Genomic DNA, 24,767 nt, shown 5'->3' on the forward strand with positions numbered 1-24,767 from the left:
GGGGGTGCACTATTTACTAGAATACACACGTTTCAATGAGTCATGTGACAGAAATGCCACCACTAAGCACCATATAGAAGGAAACAAATTACAGGATATTGTTGGCTTTTGGATTGTGCCATTGGTCTCTGAGACATTTACAACTGCCTAGCCTTTTTATGCGGCATATACATTTTCCCGCGCTTCTCGCATTCCCATTCAGAGAGGCCGGAAATGCCGGTTGCGGACTACACGTCCCATGATGCAGCGCGCCCAGTGCGGAAGTGGCGCGGTGGCAGCAGGGGGCGGATCTATCCGGGGCCTTGGCGCTCTCCTTCCTTTCGCGCCGGTTGCTGGGGTGTGTGGCGGCTCCATGTGCGCAGCTGCTCGTTAGCCTCGGTCAGTGCCACAGTCCCGCGTCCCTGCCGCTCCCACACACGCACACATGGACCCCAACATCCTGATCGAGGCCCTGCGGGGTACTATGGACCCGGCCCTGCGGGAGGCGGCCGAGAGACAGCTCAACGAGGTGAGAGTGGGGCCTGCGGCCCGGCAATGCTGACACCCCGGCTTGTCCGGCCGCCCTGACACTTCCGCCCCGGGATGTGTGCAACTGTAACTCCCTTGTGTGGGGCCTGGTGTCCCGGTGTTGTCTGCTCTGTGCCAACGTGTTCCGGGTAACTGTGTCCTGCCCCTTATACTGCCCCCCAGTGTTACTATAGGTACCCCAGTATCTCTGCCCCCAATAATATGTATCTGATCCTTGTATGTGAGTTACTATAGGTACCCCAGTATCTCTGCCCCCCAATAATATGTATCTGATCCCTGTGAGTTACTATAGGTACCCCAGTATCTCTGCCCCCCAATAATATGTATCTGATCCCTGTGAGTTACTATAGGTACCCCAGTATCTCTGCCCCCAATAATATGTATCTGATCCCTGTGAGTTACTATAGGTACCCCAGTATCTCTGCCCCCCAATAATATGTATCTGATCCCTGTATGTGAGTTACTATAGGTACCCCAGTATCTCTGCCCCCCAATAATATGTATCTGATCCCTGTATGTGAGTTACTATAGGTACCCCAGTATCTCTGCCCCCAATAATATGTATCTGATCCCTGTGAGTTACTATAGGTACCCCAGTATCTCTGCCCCCCAATAATATGTATCTGATCCCTGTGAGTTACTATAGGTACCCCAGTATCTCTGCCCCCCAATAATATGTATCTGATCCCTGTATGTGAGTTACTATAGGTACCCCCAGTATCTCTGCCCCCCAATAATATGTATCTGATCCCTGTATGTGAGTTACTATAGGTACCCAGTATCTCTGCCCCCCAATAATATGTATCTGATCCCTGTATGTGAGTTACTATAGGTACCCCAGTATCTCTGCCCCCCAATAATATGTATCTGATCCCTGTATGTGAGTTACTATAGGTACCCCAGTATTCTCTGCCCCCAATAATATGTATCTGATCCCTGTGAGTTACTAATAGGTACCCCCAGTATCTCTGCCCCCCCAATAATATGTATCTGATCCCTGTATGGGAGTTACTATAGGTACCCCAGTATCTCTGCCCCCCAATAATATGTATCTGATCCCTGTATGTGAGTTACTATAGGTACCCCAGTATCTCTGCCCCCAATAATATGTATCTGATCCTGTGAGTTACTATAGGTTACCCCGTATCTCTGCCCCCAATAATATGTATCTGATCCCTGTAGGAGTACTATAGGTACCCCAGTATCTCTGCCCCCAATAATATGTATCTGATCCTGTATGTGAGTTACTATAGGTACCCCAGTATCTCTGCCCCCCAATAATATGTATCTGATCCCTGTGGAGTTACTATAGGTACTCCTGTATCTCTGCCCCAATAATATGTATCTGATCCCTGTATGTGAGTTACTATAGGGTACCCAGTATCTCTGCCCCCCAATAATATGTATCTGATCCCTGTGAGTTACTATAGGTACCCCTGTATCTCTGCCCCCAATAATATGTATCTGATCCCTGTATGGAGTTACTATAGGTACCCCCTGTATCTCTGCCCCCAATAATATGTATCTGATCCCTGTATGGGAGTTACTATAGGTACCCCAGTATCTCTGCCCCCCAATAATATGTATCTGATCCCTGTATGTGAGTTACTATAGGTACCCCAGTATCTCTGCCCCCCAATAATATGTATCTGATCCCTGTATGTGAGTTACTATAGGTACCCCAGTATCTCTGCCCCCCAATAATATGTATCTGATCCCTGTGAGTTACTATAGGTACCCCAGTATCTCTGCCCCCAATAATATGTATCTGATCCCTGTGAGTTACTATAGGTACCCCAGTATCTCTGCCCCCCAATAATATGTATCTGATCCCTGTGAGTTACTATAGGTACCCCAGTATCTCTGCCCCCCAATAATATGTATCTGATCCCTGTATGTGAGTTACTATAGGTACCCCAGTATCTCTGCCCCCAATAATATGTATCTGATCCCTGTGAGTTTACTATAGGTACCCCAGTATCTCTGCCCCCCAATAATATGTATCTGATCCCTGTGAGTTACTATAGGTACCCCAGTATCTCTGCCCCCCAATAATATGTATCTGATCCTGTGGAGTTACTATAGGTACCCCAGTATCTCTGCCCCCAATAATATGTATCTGATCCCTGTATGGGAGTTACTATAGGTACCCCAGTATCTCTGCCCCCAATAATATGTATCTGATCCCTGTATGGGAGTTACTATAGGTACCCCCAGTATCTCTGCCCCCCAATAATATGTATCTGATCCCTGTATGGAGTTACTATAGGTACCCCAGTATCTCTGCCCCCCAATAATATGTATCTGATCCCTGTATGGAGTTACTATAGGTACCCCAGTATCTCTGCCCCCCAATAATATGTATCTGATCCCTGTATGGAGTTACTATAGGTACCCCAGTATCTCTGCCCCCCAATAATATGTATCTGATCCCTGTGAGTTACTATAGGTACCCCAGTATCTCTGCCCCCCAATAATATGTATCTGATCCCTGTATGGGAGTTACTATAGGTACCCCAGTATCTCTGCCCCCCCAATAATATGTATCTGATCCCTGTATGGGAGTTACTATAGGTACCCCAGTATCTCTGCCCCCCAATAATATGTATCTGATCCCTGTGAGTTACTATAGGTACCCCAGTATCTCTGCCCCCCAATAATATGTATCTGATCCCTGTATGGGAGTTACTATAGGTACCCCAGTATCTCTGCCCCCAATAATATGTATCTGATCCCTGTATGTGAGTTACTATAGGTACCCCAGTATCTCTGCCCCCCAATAATATGTATCTGATCCCTGTGAGTTACTATAGGTACCCCAGTATCTCTGCCCCCCAATAATATGTATCTGATCCCTGTGAGTTACTATAGGTACCCCAGTATCTCTGCCCCCCAATAATATGTATCTGATCCCTGTGAGTTACTATAGGTACCCCAGTATCTCTGCCCCCCAATAATATGTATCTGATCCCTGTATGTGAGTTACTATAGGTACCCCAGTATCTCTGCCCCCAATAATATGTATCTGATCCCTGTATGTGAGTTACTATAGGTACCCCAGTATCTCTGCCCCCAATAATATGTATCTGATCCCTGTATGTGAGTTACTATAGGTACCCCAGTATCTCTGCCCCCAATAATATGTATCTGATCCCTGTATGTGAGTTACTATAGGTACCCCAGTATCTCTGCCCCCCAATAATATGTAAGAGATCCCTTTATGTGAGTTACTATAGGTACCCCTGTATGTCTGCCCCCCAATAATATGTATCTGATCCCTGTGAGTTACTATAGGTACACCAGTATCTCTGCCCCCCAATAATATGTACCTGATCCCTGTATGTGAGTTACTATAGGTACCCCAGTATCTCTGCCCCCCAATAATATGTATCAGATCCCTGTATGTGAGTTACTATAGGTACCCCAGTATCTCTGCCCCCCAATAATATGTATCTGATCCCTGTATGTGAGTTACTATAGGTACCCCAGTATCTCTGCCCCCCAATAATATGTATCTGATCCCTGTATGTGAGTTACTATAGGTACCCCAGTATCTCTGCCCCCCAATAATATGTATCTGATCCCTGTGAGTTACTATAGGTACCCCAGTATCTCTGCCCCCAATAATATGTATCTGATCCCTGTATGTGAGTTACTATAGGTACCCCAGTATCTCTGCCCCCCAATAATATGTAAGAGATCCCTGTATGTGAGTTACTATAGGTACCCCCTGTATGTCTGCCCCCCAATAATATGTATCAGATACTTGTATGTGAGTTACTATAGGTTCCCCCAGTATCTCTGCCCCCCAATAATATGTAAGAGATCCCTTTATGTGAGTTACTATAGGTACCCCTGTATGTCTGCCCCCCAATAATATGTAAGAGATCCCTTTATGTGAGTTACTATAGGTACCCCAGTATCTCTGCCCCCCAATAATATGTATCTGATCCTTGTATGTGAGTTACTATAGGTACCCCAGTATCTCTGCCCCCCAATAATATGTATCCGATACTTGTATGTGAGTTACTATAGGTTCCCCCAGTATCTCTGCCCCCCAATAATATGTAAGAGATCCCTTTATGTGAGTTACTATAGGTACCCCTGTATGTCTGCCCCCCAATAATATGTAAGAGATCCCTTTATGTGAGTTACTATAGGTACCCCTGTATGTCTGCCCCCCAATAATATGTAAGATCCCTGTATGTGAGTTACTATAGGTACCCCCTGTATGTCTGCCCCCCAATAATATGTAAGAGATCCCTGTATGTGAGTTACTATAGGTACCCCCTTTATCTCTGCCCCCCAATAATATGTAAGAGATCCTTGTATGTAAGTTACTATAGGTACCCCCTGTATCTCTGCCCCCCAATAATATGTAAGAGATCCCTGTATGTGAGTTACTATAGGTACCCCCTGTATGTCTGCCCCCCCAATAATATGTATCAGATCCTTGTATGTGAGTTGTTACTATAGGTGCCCCAGTATTTCTGCCCCCCAATAATATGTAAGAGATCCTTGTATGTGAGTTACTATAGGTACTCCAGTGTCTCTGCCCCCCAATAAATATGTAAGAGATCCTTGTGTTACTATAGGTACCCCCAGTATCTCTTCCCCCCCAATAATATGTAAGATCCTTATATGTGAGTTGTTACTATAGGTACCTCCAGTATCTCTGCCCCCCAATAATATGTAAGATCCTTGTATGTGAGTAACTGTAGGTGCCCCCACAATAATATGAGATCCTTTATATGTGAGTTGTTACTATACGTACCCCAGTATCTATGCCCCCAATAATATGTAAGAGATCCTTGTATGTGAGTTACTCTAGGTACCCCCATGTCTGCCCCCCCAATAATATGCGAGATCCTTGTGTTCTAAGTACCCCCTGTCACTGCCCCCCAATAATGTGTGAAATCCTTATGTGAGTTGTTACTATAGGTACCCCCTGTCACACTGCCCCCCAAAAATGTGAGATCCTTATATGGGTGGTGTTACTATAGGTACCCCCTGTCACCTTGCACCCCAAATAACGCTATCCTATCCTCCAATACTGCCCTCCAATACTGTGTTATATGCTTGCATGTCCCCTGTCACACTGCCCCCCAATAATGTGAGAGATTCTTGTGTGTGGTGTTCATTTCAGTCCCCCTGTCACTCTGCACCCCAAAAACATCTCCCTCACCCGCCTCTATATTGTGAATGTGGGAGCCCTATTCTACTCTCTGGCACAGACCCTGCACCCCAATAATGTGTTCCATAAGCTTCTGGGGTGAACATTGCAATCTGGTAACGTCCTTTCATTGCTGATCAACATGTCACTGCGCCCCATTAGTGTTAATGTGTTTTATATTTGTGTGTGTTCTGTGACTGACACTGCACCCCACTAATGTCTTAACTGCCCTAATAGTTGGTACTATAGCTCTGTATATTGCTTTGCTGGGAGACAAATTATTTGCCCCACTAACTCCCACTTATTAATTTTTACTCTTCATCTTTATGTATATATGTATGTGTGTGTCCCTCTAAACAACTTTACATTGCTTACAACATACCAGTGGCTTTAAAGTTATGATTAAATGTAATCCTACTATTGACAGCAGCATCTCTGTGTGATTGTATTGTCTGCACTGTTGACTCCTGAAACTATGTAGCAGAAGCCAGATGATTAGACTGATCTATAAACAAATTCTGCTTATAGCAATTACTGATTTTATGGGTTTAGTCACATATTATTTGTGTGTTTATGGTGTTCACTTTAGTCCTCCCAATACTGTTTCTGGGGTATCTAAGGAAACAAAATGACCCAAATCCCCCCCTAACTGGCCTTCAGGCTGGGCCCCCTTAGCCCATAACAAGGTTACAGATATATAGAAACATTGGGGTAACAGTCACCCCGCTATAGTTCCAGGGGTACCCAGGGCACAAATAAGCACTCACCCCAAATCCCCCCCTAACTGGCCTTCAGGCTGGGCCCCCTTAGCCCATAACAAGGTTACAGATATATAGAAACATTGGGGTAACAGTCACCCTGCTATAGTTCCAGGGGTACCCAGGGCACAAATAAGCACTCACCCCAAATCCCCCCCTAACTGGCCTTCAGGCTGGGCCCCCTTAGCCCATAACAAGGTTACAGATATATAGAAACATTGGGGTAACAGTCACCCTGCTATAGTTCCAGGGGTATGGGGGGGCAGACCCATATGCGGGTATAGGATATGATGCTTCCCAGGGCAGGGTGAGGGATAAGGGGTAGGAATGAATGGTGCCCCTCCCCATACCCAGCCCCGGCCCTTAGTCATTTCCGGCTCACAGGGCTGTCAGTGCCAGAGTAGCAGTGTGACTGTGACAGGGAGATGACTGTAATACAAAGAGCTGCATCCAGTTAAATAGCTGTGCCAGTAACACAATGACCGTGTGTGTGTGTGTATTTAGAGAGTATACACCGCACTTCTCCCCGTTGCTTCATATGCAAAAATGCCTTTAATTCCCTGTATGTGTTACCGGTTACACTGTAGCGCTGGTCTGTGCAACTTTGTATCCTTCTATAGTGTGCGACTGTGTGTCAGTCTGTAACGTGCCAATAGGGGAGGGAACACTGGCAATTGGATTCCATCGGAGGAGGAATGGAGCGCTAGCTCTTCAGCCAAAGCATTAGGCATTTAAAGGGGTGCTTTACCTTTGTTATGCTATAAAATGGCAAATTCTCAGCAACTTTTCAGTTGGTCTTCATTATTTTTTTTTTTATTCTTTTTGAATTATTTTTCTTGTTCTTTTAACTCCTTGCAGCTGGGGGGGTCACTGAAAGCTCTGTGCGGCTACAATTTTATTGTTATTACTTTTTATTCTGTATCTTTTCATTCAGGTCCTCTCTATTCCTCTCTCATTTAAACCACATCTTGGTTGCTAAGGTAATTTAGACACTAGCAACCAAATAGCTACTGAAACTCAAAACTGGGGAGCTGCTGAAAAAACAAACTACAAATATAAAAATGAAGACCAATTGCAAGTTCTCAACATCATACACCGGTCCCAGGTTCAATTACAGCCAGGGCTCTGATGTAGAGAGTAATATTCTGAGACAATTTGCAATTAGTCTTCATTTTTTGTTTGTAGTTTTTTTTTTTCATTTTCAGATCAGCAAATCTCCAGTTTGGAGTTTCAGCAGCTATATGAATAGGAGAGGGACTGAATAGAAAAAGAAAGTTACAAAAAATAGCAATAAAACTGTAGGCCCAGGGGTCAGTGACCCCCATTTAAAAACAGCAAAGCAAATAATTACAAATAACTATAACAAATAAATAATGAAGACCAATTAAAAAGTTGCTTAGAATAGGTCATTCTATAACATACTAACCGTTAATTTAAAGGTGAAACCACCCCTTTAACATATATGGCCACCTAAGTTCTGCTCAGCCCAAATGGTTTATTTGCCCCTATTTTAACCCTAGAAATGCCTGTCACTGCCTGTACAGAAGGAATCTGTATATAGGGTGTTAGTTTGATTTGCTAAAGGAAGGGAATGTAAAGCCCACGTGTAAAACTGCTGATAATTTCACTGTAAGCCGGCAGCGGTGAGACTTGCCAATATGGATTCCCAGAACATTAACCCTTCCCATTGTTGAGTCATTTGTTCTTCCATTGCCGGGTAATGGCCCCGCAGCTATGAATGAGTGAAATGTCTGCTCAGCTGTCTTTCCAGACACACAGTCAGCTGGTGGCGGAGCCGGTCTCCCCATTCTCACTGACCCCGAGTTCAACCGAACACACAATGCCATTGGCTGCAGTGACCGAATCACTATGTATTCTCTGCATTCCAGACTTGGGCCATTGTGGCCTGGGTGTATCTAATGCTGCTTTAACTACTTCTATTCTCACTTCTTATCCCTCCTAAATATGGAAAAAGTGTCTCTGCATCAGGTTATGGAGGGCTGGGCTTTAGGCAATGACCATTCTTTAGCTTATTGGTAAATTGCTTGTACTGGGTAGGCCCCTACCTGGGGTTTTCCATAGCTTGTGCCAAAAGACTATAAAACTATAGCAGCATAGGGATTCCCCTGTAATAAGCACAATTCAGCAGGAACAGCCCCCTAAGTTTGCCCATAGCCTGTACAGAGAGATACCATAAAACTATGGCACATAGGGATTCCCCTGTACTAAGCACAATTCAGCAGGAACAGCCCCCTAAGTTTGCCCATAGCCTGTACAGAGAGATACCATAAAACTATGGCACATAGGGATTCACCTGTACTAAGCACAATTCAGCAGGAACAGCCCCCTAAGTTTGCCCATAGCCTGTACAGAGAGATACCATAAAACTATGGCAGCATAGGGATTCCCCTGTACTAAGCACAATTCAGCAGGAACAGCCCCCTAAGTTTGCCCATAGCCTGTACAGAGAGATACCATAAAACTATGGCACATAGGGATTCCCCTGTACTAAGCATAATTCAGCAGGAACAGCCCCCTAAGTTTGCCCATAGCCTGTACAGAGAGATACCATAAAACTATGGCAGCATAGGGATTCCCCTGTACTAAGCACAATTCAGCAGGAACAGCCCCCTAAGTTTGCTCATAGCCTGTACAGAGATACCATAAAACTATGGCACATAGGGATTCCCCTGTACTAAGCACAATTCAGCAGGAACAGCCCCCTAAGTTTGCTCATAGCCTGTACAGAGAGATACCATAAAACTATGGCACATAGGGATTCCCCTGTACTAAGCACAATTCAGCAGGAACAGCCCCCTAAGTTTGCTCATAGCCTGTACAGAGAGATACCATAAAACTATGGCAGCATAGGGACTCCCCTGTACTAAGCACAATTCAGCAGGAACAGCCCCCTAAGTTTGCTCATAGCCTGTACAGAGAGATACCATAAAACTATGGCAGCATAGGGATTCCCCTGTACTAAGCACAATTCAGCAGGAACAGCCCCCTAAGTTTGCTCATAGCCTGTACAGAGAGATACCATAAAACTATGGCACATAGGGATTCCCCTGTACTAAGCACAATTCAGCAGGAACAGCCCCCTAAGTTTGCCCATAGCCTGTACAGAGAGATACCATAAAACTATGGCACATAGGGATTCCCCTGTACTAAGGACGCCCTGCCTCGTTAGCGCAGAACAAGGAATGCATTATCCAGTGTGCAGTTTAATCTTGCATTAATTTCTGGTATGTGAGATCTGTCATTTGTTGTTATGGGAGTGACAGGTTATGATAGCTGCACCCCATATTTCAAGAAGGACCATAGATTTTCCCTCATTTTTGCCAAACAATCACCGGGCAGCAGTGCTGTACAGTACCCTGAGCTGCCGGACAGGGGGACAAGGGGTTTGTGCCGGTTGACCCTGTGGTGCCGGGAGAGTAAGGGCCACGTGAGCGCTGCCAGTAGGTAAATAGGCCGAGTGTTCCAGGATTCCCCCTCCCCTCGGCTGCACAATGAGCTGCTTGAGGGAAGCCCCACCCCCCCCAATCAGACTTACTCAAGAGCCCAATTGATTGGCTGCAAATGGTCCGATTGTGTAGATTGACCGGCCGAACCATAGAACAGGGCCATCCTGTTCTAATTCAGGTAGAGATTTTACAACAGTGATAAACAAGTCCATTTTTTTTTCCTTTTTACCCACAAGTCCCCTCTGTCCATGTCAGTAGTTGCCAATTATTGTTACATTGCATTATGTATATTACCAACTAATAAGTAAATAATGGGGTGTTTTAGACCTCCCCACACAGACTTCCTTTGCTGCAGTGTGGGGCAGCCCATTCGCACATTCCTAGGGGGGTAGTTTGCCTCTGCTCTTGCCTCTCACCCACCTAAAGCAATTCCTGATTAGTTACCTTATGGGCCAATAAAAGCCATGGACTAGTCCTCTCCGCAGTTGGCTTCTGTAAAAGGCATTCCTGACTGATATAAAGCAGGTCCCAATAGGACCCCTTTATTATCCAATCTCCATCCCAGGGGCCAGATGCTTGGATCATCCCAATTGGGCCCAGTGTGTTGGTTGGCAAATAAAGTGGATATTTTATTTCTACAAAGTTTGCTGCCCCTTGCCTTGGTATATTTACCCTTATTTATAGCTCTATAATGGATTCTATTCTATTTTTCTCTTCCAGTCCCACAAGTCTTTGCACTTCGTGTCAACTCTGCTTCAGATCACCATGTCTGAGCAACTGGATTTACCAGTAAGGCAAGCAGGCAAGTATGTCTTTTGCATCTCCTTGTTGATATGACATTGCCGGGCCGAGGGAAGCCTGCCAATACAAACCGAGGGTAATCACACAGGGATGGCTGCCAGGAGTTCTGCCTCTAGACTTTTCTTTACCACTGGGAAACAATTCAGTCTGCTCCCAGTGTGACCTGTCATCTGACTGACTGATTCCAAGGCAACTTTATGTATTCCTGTCTGTATCCCCCTGTAGCAGTTATTATATATATTATTATATATGTTATGCTGTTGGGTCATTTCCCTATGGGACCAAACTGTAAGCTATATCCTTATAAACAGTGCTTAGTGATGTCATCAGTTATAATCTGAGCTTAGTGATGTCATTTCTGTCATGAGTCACTGAAACCTGTATATTATAATCAAGTACCCGCTGTTGTAAAATATGAGATATTAGAAGTCACCTCGGAGTTCCATGACTTGTGTAAAAGCCTTTGGCCGTATCCCTTTATATGGACATGAAACTCCTTGGTGACTTATAATATCCCTATATTTTACAATAGGGGGTACTTTATACACTGTATATTATAAGGAACTCCTCGGGGGCTTATAATATCCCTATATGTTACAATAGGGGGCACTTTATTCACTATATTTTATAAGGAACTCCTCGGGGCTTATAATATCCCTATATGTTACAATAGGGGGCACTTTATTCACTATATATTATAAGGAACTCCTCGGGGGCTTATAATATCCCTATATTTTACAATAGGGGGTACTTTATTCACTATATTTTATAAGGAACTCCTCGGGGGCTTATAATATCCCTATATGTTACAATAGGGGGCACTTTATTCACTATATTTTATAAGGAACTCCTCGGGGGCTTATAATATCCCTATATGTTACAATAGGGGGCACTTTATTCACTATATTTTATAAGGAACTCCTCGGGGGCTTATAATATCCCTATATGTTACAATAGGGGGCACTTTATTCACTATATATTATAAGGAACTCGTCGGGGGCTTATAATATCCCTATATGTTACAATAGGGGGCACTTTATTCACTATATATTATAAGGAACTCCTCGGGGGCTTATAATATCCCTATATGTTACAATAGGGGGTACTTTATTCACTATATATTATAAGGAACCCCTCGGGGGCTTATAATATCCCTATATGTTACAATAGGGGGCACTTTATTCACTATATATTATAAGGAACTCCTCGGGGACTTATAATATCCCTATATGTTACAATAGGGGGCACTTTATTCACTGTATATTATTAGGAACTCCTCAGGGACTTATAATATCCCTATATGTTACAATAGGGGGTACTTTATTCACTATATATTATAAGGAACCCCTCGGGGGCTTATAATATCCCTATATGTTACAATAGGGGGCACTTTATTCACTATATATTATAAGGAACTCCTCGGGGACTTATAATATCCCTATATGTTACAATAGGGGGCACTTTATTCACTGTATATTATTAGGAACTCCTTGGGGGCTTATAATATCCCTATATGTTACAATAGGGGGCACTTTATTCACTATATATTATAAGGAACTCCTCGGGGGCTTATAATATCCCTATATGTTACAATAGGGGGCACTTTATTCACTGTATATTATTAGGAACTCCTTGGGGGCTTATAATATCCCTATATGTTACAATAGGGGGTACTTTATTCACTATATATTATAAGGAACTCCTCGGGGACTTATAATATCCCTATATGTTACAATAGGGGGCACTTTATTCACTATATATTATAAGGAACTCCTCAGGGACTTATAATATCCCTATATGTTACAAAAGGGGGTACTTTATTCACTGTATATTATAAGGAACTCCTCGGGGGCTTATAATATCCCTATATGTTACAATAGGGGGTACTTTATTCACTATATATTATAAGGAACTCCTCGGGGGCTTATAATATCCCTATATGTTACAATAGGGGGTACTTTATTCACTATATATTATAAGGAACTCCTCGGGGACTTATAATATCCCTATATGTTACAATAGGGGGTACTTTATTAACTATATATTATAAGGAACTCCTCGGGGGCTTATAATATCCCTATATGTTACAATAGGGGGTACTTTATTCACTATATATTATAAGGAACCCCTCAGGGACTTATAATATCCCTATATTTTACAATAGGGGGCACTTTTATTGCCCCTCAATTCGAGTTTTTTTTTGAGCTTAAAAAACTTTGAATTTGAGTTATGGTTTGAAAAATCAAATATCTGGTATTTATTAAGTGCTAAAAAGTTGAATGTAAAACTTCACTATCTAAAAGCTTGCGAGTTCCTATAGACGTCAATGGGAATTGTCACAGGCAAAGTCAAGCCATATGTTCAATTTGAGTTTGTAAACTTGGGTATTTGGCTTTTTGTTTTTTATTCACAAACTCTAATTCACAAACTCAAAAATTGATAAATAAGCCCGTAAGTGTGCCCAGGAGCAGTAACCCATAGCAACGGATACAATGTTTGTTTTTAAACAGGTGACTAGTGACTGCTACCTGCTGATTGGTTGCTATGGGTTACTGCACCTTGGCAAACTTGGTGCCCTTTATTACATTACCCCGAAAAGTGTTGGCTTCTTGCAGCTGCCAAAAAGAACAACCCCCAGGGGAGATCCCAGGGCAGCTAGCATTACAGTGGGGCACGTAGAGATGTATAAGCTAAAATGACCTCTGCAGCAGCTGCTAATCTGCTACTAATAGAGGAACTTGTGGGAGACGTAGAGAGAATAGAAAATGGCAATTTGCAGCCCGCTGACTCGGCACTTTGCTACCAAGCCTGCCCGACAGCAGAGACATAAATCTGTGTCAGCTTTCCCCTGTTCATAGCAAGGATCAGCGGGCACCATTGTGTAGTCACACTTGCCCTTGACACAAAATCCATTCACTCGGGCACACAAAAAGGGCTTTAAATTGATATTATTTTGCAGTCTCTGCACTTTACAAGTCTACCGACGGCATTTAATATACGTAATAAGTTGGATTTCTGTACTTTTTTATATAAATTAGATTTATCTAATTACAAGACACTTGTTATTGCCACAGTGATGTGCATCGAATGGTTAAATAGTTTGCTGCTGACTCCCTGGGCTTTATCCTGGCTGGATGTGGCTCGGGGCTACATACATCTCTGGGCAAGGAGCCTCCGATCCAAATGGGAACGTGTAATTAATAAGCCCCATAGAATATTAATGTGAACATTTCTCTCTTGTCCGTACTTTGTCCTGTGGTTAAAGGGGAGGTTCAGTTTTATAGAATGGCTAGTTCTAAGCAACTTTTCAATCAGTTTTGATAATTTATTATTTATAGTTTTTGAATTATTTGCTTTCTAATGGGGGTCACTGACCCCGGCAGCCAAAAAACCTATTGCTCTGTGAAACTATAGTTTCATTGTCATTGTTACTTTTTAGTACTTATTTTGCCGTTCAAGTCCTCCCCTTTTCACATATCAGTCTTTCATTCAAACCTCAGACGGGTTGCTAAGGTAATTTGGATCCTAGCAACCAAATAGCTGCTAAAACTCCTAACGGGAAACTTAAATAAATAAAAACATTAAGACCAATTGCAAATAGTCTCGGAATATTACTCTCTGCGTCATACTAAAAGTTAACTCTTGAGATGAGGTGTGAGAGATGCTATTGGTTATTGTTACCCCTCCTGATAAGAATGAATGTGACCAAGAGACCATAGCGCAGGTAAATGGTAGAAAGGCCTTATGTGTCTGTGATTCTTTACCCTGCAAGAATTAGGGTGAAGACACACTGAGCTACTTAGTAGCAGCTACTTGTCAGGGCTACTAAAAGCCAGAAAATCCCCTGCCATAGAAAATACTGAGAATTGCCTCTGCTAAAACACACGTAGGGACAATTATCAGTAAATGATCAGCATTGTCTTTGTGTAGCCGTGCAAGTAGCTGCTACTAGTAGCTCTGTGTGTCTTCACCCTTACAGCTTACATAGCAACTCCCCTCTCTGGTTATTTTCCTTCACTATCCTATGAGTTACCTTGTTGGCCTATTGGTCATTGACTAAATGTGAGCAACGGTGCCTTACAGGGTTACATGCACATTTGCTCACCACCTGTTGTTGTAATAACAGCAGATCTGCAAAATACATTTGTGTATGTCCAAATTTATCCTTCTGGCCGTCCCAGGGGCACACTGGGTGGGAATGCACTAAAGACTGGGGAGATACTGGGGATTCCAAAGACCTTAGGAGTAAAGTTAGATGGTGGCATTGATTGGAGTAGCCTGGCCAAAGCAACGAGAGGGGTAGTTCACCTTTAAATTATCTTTTAATATGATGTAGACATTGATATGTCAGAGAAATTGCAATTGGTCTTCCCTTTTTCTTCGTCAGCTCTCCATTTGCTCTCCAGGGTCTAATTTATCATAGCAACTAGGCTGTGGTTTACACAAGAGATTGGAATATGAATAGTAGAGGGCCTGCATAGAAAGATAAGTTATAAAAAGTAACAATAATATATTTTGTAGGCTAACAGAGCAATAGTTTCTGGTTGCCGGGGTCATTGACCCCCATTTAAATGCTGGAAACAGAAGAGGGACAAATAATGGGGAAAAAAACCTATACATATACAAACTACGCTATTTCCTGGTATAAAGGCAAGACTGTCCCATTTCCATCCATCACTTGACCTGTCTGTCTGTCCGTGCAGGTGTTATTTATTTGAAGAATATGATTACTCAGTACTGGCCGGACCGGGAGGTGACCCCAGGAGAATTGCCCCCTCATACCATCCCCGAGGAGGACCGTCACTGTATCAGAGAGAACATCGTAGAGGCAATTATTCACTCCCCAGAACTGATCAGGTACATACCCAAAATCTGTACCATTGTTATGGGGAATATTACTCTTACTAAAGACTAGATTAAAGGTGGCCATACACGCTAAGGTCTGCTCGCTTGGCAAGGTCGCCAAATACGCAGATCTTGGCAAGGTCGCCAAATACGCAGATCTTGGCAAGGTCGCCAAATACGCAGATCTTGGCAAGGTCGCCAAATACGCAGATCTTGGCAAGGTCGCCAAATACGCAGATCTTGGCAAGGTCGCCAAATACGCAGATCTTGGCAAGGTCGCCAAATACGCAGATCTTGGCAAGGTCGCCAAATACGCAGATCTTGGCAAGGTCGCCAAATACGCAGATCTTGGCAAGGTCGCCAAATAGATCTTCTCCTGATATCCCCACCTACGGGTGGGCAATATCGGGCTAACTTGACCGTTTGGCTATCGAATTAGAACTATCGAATTACAATGACGGGTATAGGCGTCTGGGGGTTCGGAGACCGCATCAGCGAGCCGATGTGGTCCCCGACTAAAAATCAAACCTGTCCAATCGAGATCTGGCCAATTTTAGGCCAGATATCAGTCGGGCAGGCCCATCGTTAGTGCCCATACACAGCCCGATAAGCTGCCGAATTGGTCTAAGGAATCCAATATCGGCAGCTAGAATCCGCCCGTGTATGGCCACCTGAAGGCATTGGGCTAATTAAAGTGTGACATGGCTTTGAAGGGATTTGCTTATATTTGAGTATGCACAACAGGGCTTGAATTTGGTTGGGGCCGGCTGAATACTTTTGTACTTGCCCAAGCCAAAAATGATTAATTCAGTGCATTCCTAGAAAGATGATTGAAGGGGATATAGAGTAATGATCTGCTCAGGTAGGATAGAGGTCTTCCTTCCTGTGTGTCTCACTTATAACATTCTTTTCAGGGTTCAGCTCACAACCTGCATTCATCATATCATTAAACATGATTACCCCAATCGCTGGACTGCTGTTGTGGAAAAGATCGGCTTTTACCTCCAGTCGGACAACAGTGCCTGCTGGCTGGGAATCCTCCTCTGTCTGTATCAGCTGGTGAAAAACTACGAGTAAGTGTGTAAATATCATGGTGCTTCCAGCTTAACTCTGTCCATTCCAGTACAGGTATGGGATCTGTTATCCGGAAACTTGATCCCAACTAAGATATAATTACCCCTTATTGGGGCAGAACAGCCCTATTGGGTTTATTTAATGGTTAAATGATTCCCTTTTCTCTGTAATAATAAAACAGTACCTGTACTTGATCCCAACTAAGATATAATTACCCCTTATTGGGGGCAGAACAGCCCTATTGGGTTTATTTCATGGTTAAATGATTCCCTTTTCTCTGTAATAATAAAACAGTACCTGTACTTGATCCCAACTAAGATATAATTACCCCTTATTGGGGCAGAACAGCCCTATTGGGTTTATTTAATGGTTAAATGATTCCCTTTTCTCTGTGATAATAAAACAGTACCTGTACTTGATCCCAACTAAGATATAATTACCCCTTATTGGGGCAGAACAGCCCTATTGGGTTTATTTCATGGTTAAATGATTCCCTTTTCTCTGTAATAATAAAACAGTACCTGTACTTGATCCCAACTAAGATATAATTACCCCTTATTGGGGGCAGAACAGCCCTATTGGGTTTATTTCATGGTTAAATGATTCCCTTTTCTCTGTAATAATAAAACAGTACCTGTACTTGATCCCAACTAAGATATAATTACCCCTTATTGGAGGCAAAACAATCCTGTTGGGTTTATTTAATGTTTAAGTGATTTTTTTTTAGCAGGCCTTAAGGTATGGTGCCCCAAATTATGGGGTCTTATCTGATAGACCCCAAGTCCCGAGCATTCTGGATAATAGGTCCCATACCTATAACTACATTTGTTTGTAAATAGCTTGTGTATGTAGGGCATTTGCTATGGCCGTAGAATCTGCCATTAGACTCATACAATCACTCTTATACAGCTCAGGGATCATATTTGATTCTTTGCAGATACAAGAAGCCTGAGGAGCGGAGCCCCCTGATAGCAGCTATGCAGCACTTTCTTCCCATGCTAAAGGACCGCTACATCCAGTTACTCGCTGACCCATCGGAGCAGTCTGTCCTTATTCAAAAACAGATCTTTAAGATCTTCTATGCACTTGTGCAGGTAAGGCAACAAGCAAGCTAATCTCTATTATTACCTAACCATAGTATTTTTGTGTTTTTTTTTTTTTACACAACCTATGTGGCTATTGTGGCTTTTTGCTAAAGCTGCTTGCAAAGAAATATAAATGACCCCGAGTGGAAGAAGATACATTATTTCTATATTGCTCAATATATGTACTTCTGGTTTTGTTTTTACAGTACACACTGCCCCTGGAGCTGATTAATCAGCAGAATCTGGCGGAGTGGATAGAGATTTTGAAGACTGTTGTGGATCGGGATGTACCTGCTGTAAGTATTTGTGTAAATGAGCTGTAATTTTAATATACCCTCCTTGCTGTTGTGGCTTGATGCACCTTGTCTGGCAGCACATTTCAACTTGCCCTTTGTCCTTAATAGGAGACTCTTCAGGTCGATGAAGATGACAGGCCAGAATTGCCTTGGTGGAAATGCAAAAAGTGGGCTCTTCACATACTGGCAAGACTGTTTGAGAGGTACGCGTCAGTCTAATGCTCCCTGTGACAGTGGAAAAAGGCTAAACTTCTATAATCCTTTCATAAACTCCGCTTCTGCTGCAGCTTTTGTATTTCTTCAAATAATTCTGTTTGGAAATGATGATCATGGCTGCTTTGCTCTGACCTTCCCATGAAGTAGGTTTGTGCAACACATTTAAATCTGCTTCCTCCTCTCGCTTATTTAATTTCAGGTACGGAAGCCCTGGAAATGTCTCCAAGGAGTATAATGAGTTTGCCGAAGTCTTCCTGAAGGCCTTTGCTGTTGGTGTTCAGCAGGTATGTTTAAGCCCAGACCTTACAGCTGACACCTAAAGGGGTTTGGAACACCATAGTTGATACAGAGTAGGAAGTACTGACCAGTATAATAAGGGGCCCCAGGGTATAATAAGGGAGGTGGATTAACCATATACAGAAACAAGTGATAATGTGTTTATAGTTTTTTTTTTCCCCCCATAAATATAAGCACAGATCCATGTTGCAAATAATGTTTAATCCTGTGTAGGTTTTGCTGAAGGTGCTTTACCAATATAAGGAGAAGCAATACATAGCACCAAGAGTCCTGCAGCAGACGCTGAATTATCTGAACCAAGGGGTCTCACATGCTATGACTTGGAAAAACTTGAAGCCGCACATCCAGGTGAGATACTACTAGAGAATTACATAATACGGGTATAGGACCCGTTATCCAGAATGCTCGGGATCAAGGGTATTCCGGATGAGGGGTCTTTCCGTAATTTGGATCTCCATACCTTAAGTCTAAGTTTTGCATCCAATAAGGATTTATTATTACAGAGAAAAGGGAATCATTTAACCATTAAATAAACCCAATAGGGCTGTTCTGCCCCCAATAAGGGGTAATTATATCTTAGTTGGGATCAAGTACAGGTACTGTTTTATTATTACAGAGAAAAGGGAATCATTTAACCATGAAATAAACCCAATAGGGCTGTTCTGCCCTAATAAGGGGTAATTATATTTTAGTTGGGATCAAGTACAGGTACTGTTTTATTATTACAGAGAAAAGGGAATCATTTAACCATTAAATAAACCCAATAGGGCTGTTCTGCCCCCAATAAGGGGTAATTATACCTTAGTTGGGATCAAGTACAGGTACTGTTTTATTATTACAGAGAAAAGGGAATCATTTAACCATGAAATAAACCCAATAGGGCTGTTCTGCCCTAATAAGGGGTAATTATATTTTAGTTGGGATCAAGTACAGGTACTGTTTTATTATTACAGAGAAAAGGGAATCATTTAACCATTAAATAAACCCAATAGGGCTGTTCTGCCCCAATAAGGGGTAATTATATCTTAGTTGGGATCAAGTACAGGTACTGTTTTATTATTACAGAGAAAAGGGAATCATTTAACCATGAAATAAACCCAATAGGGCTGTTCTGCCCCCAATAAGGGGTAATTATATCTTAGTCGGGATCAAGTACAGGTACTGTTTTATTATTAAGGTTACCATACCTGTACTGCATAGCATTTTATATGGGTTACGTTGTTCTTATCCTACCACACTTCAGCTGCTCTGATTTACACAGCCAGTCTTGATGTTGCGTTGCCCAAAGCGTTCAGGAGCTTCACTGAAGGGCAACAAAACATCCACAGTCACTTTCCATTTATTGTAATGGTAGTCGTGCGTGCCCCCACAGGTTGCCATTGAAAATGTACCGCAGGAGCCTATTATTGCCTTATATACAAGCTTTATCGTCTCTTTATCCCTCTCTGTCCCCAGGGGATTATTCAAGATGTCATCTTCCCTCTAATGTGTTATACTGACTCCGATGAGGAGCTGTGGCAGGAGGATCCATACGAATATATCCGCATGAAATTTGGTACTATTATTTTCCTTCCTTTTTCAAATGCTATAAAAATAAAATAGGAATACAATTCTTACGAATATCTTCTTCTTTAGATGTGTTTGAAGACTTTATCTCCCCAACTACTGCTGCCCAAACTCTGCTCTTCACATCCTGCAGTAAAAGGAAAGAGGTAGGCGATGAGTTCAGCTCAGTGGGGAAATACTGTCTTCTAATTTGGGGACATAACTTAGTTTGAGAGAAGAACCGCAATCCTCCATAGGATTGCCTTTACTAAGCTAGCAAGGCACAGCACCATTAGGGTTAAAAAGTGCTACCCTTCACTCGTGTTAAAGTGCTCTATTGTTGTTTTGTAGGTTCTTCAGAAAACCATGGGCTTTTGCTACCAGATACTGACAGAACCTGCTGCAGATCCTCGAAAGAAAGACGGAGCTCTGCATATGATTGGCTCCCTGGCTGAGATCTTGCTGAAGGTAAAGGAAATGCTAGATAGTCATTTTTAGTTACATATATATGTTGTCTATTCTTGCTTTGTGCCCTAACTCTTTTTTTTTTTTTTTTTAATTTCCCAGAAAAAGATCTATAAGGACCAGATGGAGTTTATGTTGCAAAACCACGTGTTTACTCTCTTCAGCAGTGAACTTGGCTACATGAGAGCACGGGTATGGTCGCCACCTCTTGAATTATAAAACAATAAGTAGAAATAGTAAAGGTCCAAGTGTATCCCTTCCGTGTAGAGCTTATAATTTAAGTGTGTGAGTAGCGTACAGGTACAAACCTGAGGGTATTAAGTGCTGTTTATCATCATTAGGGCTTTGGCCCTTAGGCTGATGCCACACGTGGCGTTTTTCCGAAGCGTGTTTTCTAATTCTCTCGGCGGCTGAAAAACGCCCGATATCATCACCCATAGAAATAGCTTGAAAAGACTCAAAGCTAACCACACAATGCGGAAATACGCTAGAAAACGCCTTAGCATGGATTTTTCAAGCGTAGGCCGAAATACGCCAGTATTTGCACAGCAAGCTATTCCTATGTATACGCAAAGGCAGCTGCCAGACCTAGCGGAAATACGTGGCGTTTTTTTGCTATTTCGCACTATTAGCACCATGGAAACGGGATTTGCTTACGTCACCAGTACTAGGCTGAAAAACGCCATAGTCGGGGTTGTGTGGCTTGTGCGGCGTTTTTAGGCTGAGAAAAAACGCCACGTGTGGCATCAGCCTAAAGTGTCATGATTGATTTCAGTTATTACCAGTTCCCAAAGCAGGATTTGGCTAACATTTTGGAAAAGAGGCATAGGATCAAGGGGGCAGGTTGTGAGGACAAGAGACCATGAGAAGCTTTGATATCTGTAGGGATGTTTCCTGCAGTTATTGCCGTGGCTGCAGGCCTGTGTGCACAGTGTCAGTCTGTGTCTGTGGAGCAGCTGGTATGTGTTTTTCATGCCGGCAGTTTCATACACACGTCCCCTGCAGCCCAAGACTAACATGAGATCATAGTACTGGTCTAGTGATGTCCCAGTGACGCTCCTACCACTGGCCAGCCTCCAATCTCTCTGACATAATCTTGGCCACATTCATGGAAATGAAGTTTTTGGAAGTTCTCCAGGTTGACTGTATATCCTTACATCCGCAGGCATGCTGGGTTCTGCACTATTTCTGCGAGGTCAAGTTCAAGATTGACCAGAACCTGCAGACTGCTCTAGAACTGACCAGGCGGTGTCTCATTGATGACCGGGAAATGCCGGTTAAAGTAGAAGCAGCCATCGCCCTCCAAGTACTTATCAGCAATCAGGAAAAAGGTACGAGACCACTTATATTAAGGTGGCCATACACAGGCAGATTTTAGCTGCCGATTCGGGTCCTTAAGACGATTCAGTAGCTTCTGCCCGTGTATGGGCATAGTGTTGGATTTTGTTTTTGGGCGCCCAGAGCCGCCCCCTCATGATCGCGCTCATGCATGTCCTTGTAGTGCTCATGTGGAGCACTGGGGGACAGTGTTATGCGCATCCCGTCCACAGTGCTTCGTATGCGAGCTGTGGCTGGGCGGCTTGCCACCCCAGGCCCTGGCCATTGTGGCATTGTCACAAATTTGGGCCTGTATGGGCACCTCGGATCATTGATGTGGTCCGATAGCCATCCAGTTTAATTCAGTCATTTGGCCCTATGGCAAAATTATCGAATTAGGCCGATATCGCCCACCTTAGGTAGACCTCCAGTATTTTATGGTGGGCTGTAGTGACCATATCCAATGAAAGTAGGCCCATATGCTGCTGTTGTATAGCCCCCCCAGTGCAATAGTAACATTTTACCCATTATACTGATATTTCTCTACCCTTCTTGTTCAGCTAAGGAGTATATTGCACCGTTTATTCGGCCTGTCATGCAGGCTCTGCTGCACATAATCAGGGAGACGGAGAACGACGACCTTACCAATGTGATTCAGAAAATGATCTGTGAATACAGCGAGGAAGTCACACCGATCGCAGTGGAGATGACGCAGCATCTGGTCAGTGTTGCATTGTGGGTTATATGACTATGGCTGCAGGCCCAGTGTGCGCAGTGTCAGTCTGTGTTTGTGGAGCTGCTCGCTTGCGTTCTGCATTCTGGCAGCGCCATACACACGCAACCTGCGGCCAGAGATCAATGTGAGATCATAGTACTGGTCTAGTGATGTCTAACCGACGCTTCTACCACTGGCCAGCCTCCAATCTCTCAGACACAAACAATTTCTTTATCTGTAGTTTATCCTATGGGTTATGCCATGATTGACGTTAACTTTTAGTATGTTATAGAATGACCTATTCTTAGCAACTTTCCAACTGGTCTCCATTTTTTATTTCTTAAATAATAATTATTTGCTGTCTTCGGACTCTTTCCAACTTTTAAATAGGGCTTACTGACCCCAGTAAACCTACAATTTTATTATTGTTACTTTTTAATACTTATTTACCTATTTAGGTCCTCTCCTGTTCATATACCAGTCTCTCATTCAAACCACTCCCTGGTTGCTAAGGTAATTTGAACCCTAGCAACCAGATAACTGCTGAAATTCCTGAGAGAGATGCTGAACAAAGTGAAATTAAAAAGAAGAAAAACACAAATATTAGGACCAATTGCAAATTTTTAGAATATCACTCTCAAAGTTAATGGGTTGTTCACCTTTAATCTCTCTACCTCAGGCCATGACATTCAATCAAGTCATTCAGACGGGACCCGATGAAGAGGGAAGCGACGACAAAGCAGTGACAGCCATGGGAATTCTCAATACAATCGACACTTTGCTTAGTGTTGTAGAAGATCACAAAGAGGTAAGAAACCTATTGTTTTTTTCCTGCTGCAGCGGCAGCCATGACACTCTCCAGTATATTTGTTCTTACAAAATTGGGTCGTTTAACACTTTACTTTGGCAGAAGTAATATAAACCTTTGTTTTTAATATAGTATTTGTGTTCCTTTCAGATTACGCAGCAGCTTGAAGGAATTTGTCTACAAGTCATTGGAACGGTTCTGCAGCAACATGTTTTAGGTAGGCTCTCGGCTCTGTTACAGCTTCAAATGGGTTTGTTATGGGTTAAGTGAGCAGATGAGAGGGTTATCCTGGGCCCTGTTGCAGGGTTTACACTGACCAGCGTTAGTACAGGTATGGGACCTGTTATCCAGAATTCTTGGGATCCGGGGTCTTTCCGTAATTTGGATCTCCTACCTTAAGTCTGATAAAAAAAAAAAAAAAAATGTAAACAGTAATTAAACCCAATAGGATTGTTTTGGCTCCAATAAGTGGTAATTATATCTTAGTTGGGATCAAGTACAGGTACTGTTTTATTATTACAGAGAAAAGGGAATCATTTAACCATTAAATAAACCCAATAGGGCTGTTCTGCCCCCAATAAGGGGTAATTATATCTTAGTTGGGATCAAGTACAGGTACTGTTTTATTATTACAGAGAAAAGGGAATCATTTAACCATGAAATAAACCCAATAGGGCTGTTCTGCCCCCAATAAGGGGTAATTATATCTTAGTTGGGATCAAGTACAGGTACTGTTTTATTATTACAGAGAAAAGGGAATCATTTAACCATGAAATAAACCCAATAGGGCTGTTCTGCCCCCAATAAGGGGTAATTATATCTTAGTTGGGATCAAGTACAGGTACTGTTTTATTATTACAGAGAAAAGGGAATCATTTAACCATGAAATAAACCCAATAGGGCTGTTCTGCCCCCAATAAGGGGTAATTATATCTTAGTTGGGATCAAGTACAGGTACTGTTTTATTATTACAGAGAAAAGGGAAACCATTTTTAAAAATATGAATTATTGGATTACAATGGAGTCTATGGGAGATGGCCTTTCCGTAATTCTGAACTTTCTGGATAATGGGTTTCCGGATAAGGGGTCCGATACGTGTATAAATGAAAAAGGAAGTGACTTTTCATTTACAAATGTCTTTGTACTTGTTCTAGAGTTTTATGAAGAGATCTTCTCCTTGGCCCACAGCCTAACGTGCCAGCAGGTTTCTGCCCAGATGTGGCAGCTGTTGCCCCTTGTTTTTGAGGTGTTCCAACAGGACGGCTTTGATTACTTCACAGGTGAGAGAATCCTATTGCTCTCTGTTACCTTGGATAATAGTGGTGTCAGCAACCATATTTCATAAGTCTAAATGGACCAAAATAGCGACATACAAAT

The 24,767-nt window shown here is 42.8% G+C and overlaps 1 protein-coding gene and 2 non-coding genes across 4 annotated transcripts in view; all 3 read left to right on the forward strand.

Annotated features, from left to right (window-relative positions):
• Positions 1 to 265: 265 nt before the first annotated feature.
• The window catches only part of ipo7 (importin 7), a 30,165-nt gene continuing 5,663 nt past the window's right edge, over positions 266 to 24,767 (forward strand). The window contains exons 1-18 of one of the 2 annotated variants that reach the window (NM_001134818.1): positions 266 to 508; positions 10,647 to 10,728; positions 15,431 to 15,584; positions 16,487 to 16,645; positions 17,584 to 17,740; positions 17,938 to 18,027; positions 18,136 to 18,230; positions 18,443 to 18,527; positions 18,754 to 18,888; positions 19,996 to 20,095; positions 20,176 to 20,252; positions 20,437 to 20,553; positions 20,653 to 20,742; positions 21,716 to 21,881; positions 22,428 to 22,588; positions 23,262 to 23,390; positions 23,541 to 23,607; positions 24,545 to 24,670. In NM_001134818.1, the coding sequence (NP_001128290.1) occupies positions 425 to 508; positions 10,647 to 10,728; positions 15,431 to 15,584; positions 16,487 to 16,645; positions 17,584 to 17,740; positions 17,938 to 18,027; positions 18,136 to 18,230; positions 18,443 to 18,527; positions 18,754 to 18,888; positions 19,996 to 20,095; positions 20,176 to 20,252; positions 20,437 to 20,553; positions 20,653 to 20,742; positions 21,716 to 21,881; positions 22,428 to 22,588; positions 23,262 to 23,390; positions 23,541 to 23,607; positions 24,545 to 24,670 (2,074 nt within the window). In that variant the 5' untranslated portion in view covers positions 266 to 424. The remainder of the gene's footprint in view (positions 509 to 10,646; positions 10,729 to 15,430; positions 15,585 to 16,486; positions 16,646 to 17,583; positions 17,741 to 17,937; positions 18,028 to 18,135; positions 18,231 to 18,442; positions 18,528 to 18,753; positions 18,889 to 19,995; positions 20,096 to 20,175; positions 20,253 to 20,436; positions 20,554 to 20,652; positions 20,743 to 21,715; positions 21,882 to 22,427; positions 22,589 to 23,261; positions 23,391 to 23,540; positions 23,608 to 24,544; positions 24,671 to 24,767) is intronic. The other variant, XM_012960394.3, reaches the window with a different exon arrangement.
• Positions 21,465 to 21,644, forward strand: LOC116410653. Its single transcript, XR_004222567.1, has one exon. It is a non-coding gene; the product is annotated as a small nucleolar RNA SNORA23 (small nucleolar RNA).
• On the forward strand, positions 22,625 to 22,804 carry LOC116410652. Its single transcript, XR_004222565.1, has one exon. It is a non-coding gene; the product is annotated as a small nucleolar RNA SNORA23 (small nucleolar RNA).

This window comes from Xenopus tropicalis, chromosome 4 (genome assembly GCF_000004195.4).
Source record: "Xenopus tropicalis strain Nigerian chromosome 4, UCB_Xtro_10.0, whole genome shotgun sequence".
Lineage (NCBI taxonomy): Eukaryota > Metazoa > Chordata > Amphibia > Anura > Pipidae > Xenopus > Xenopus tropicalis.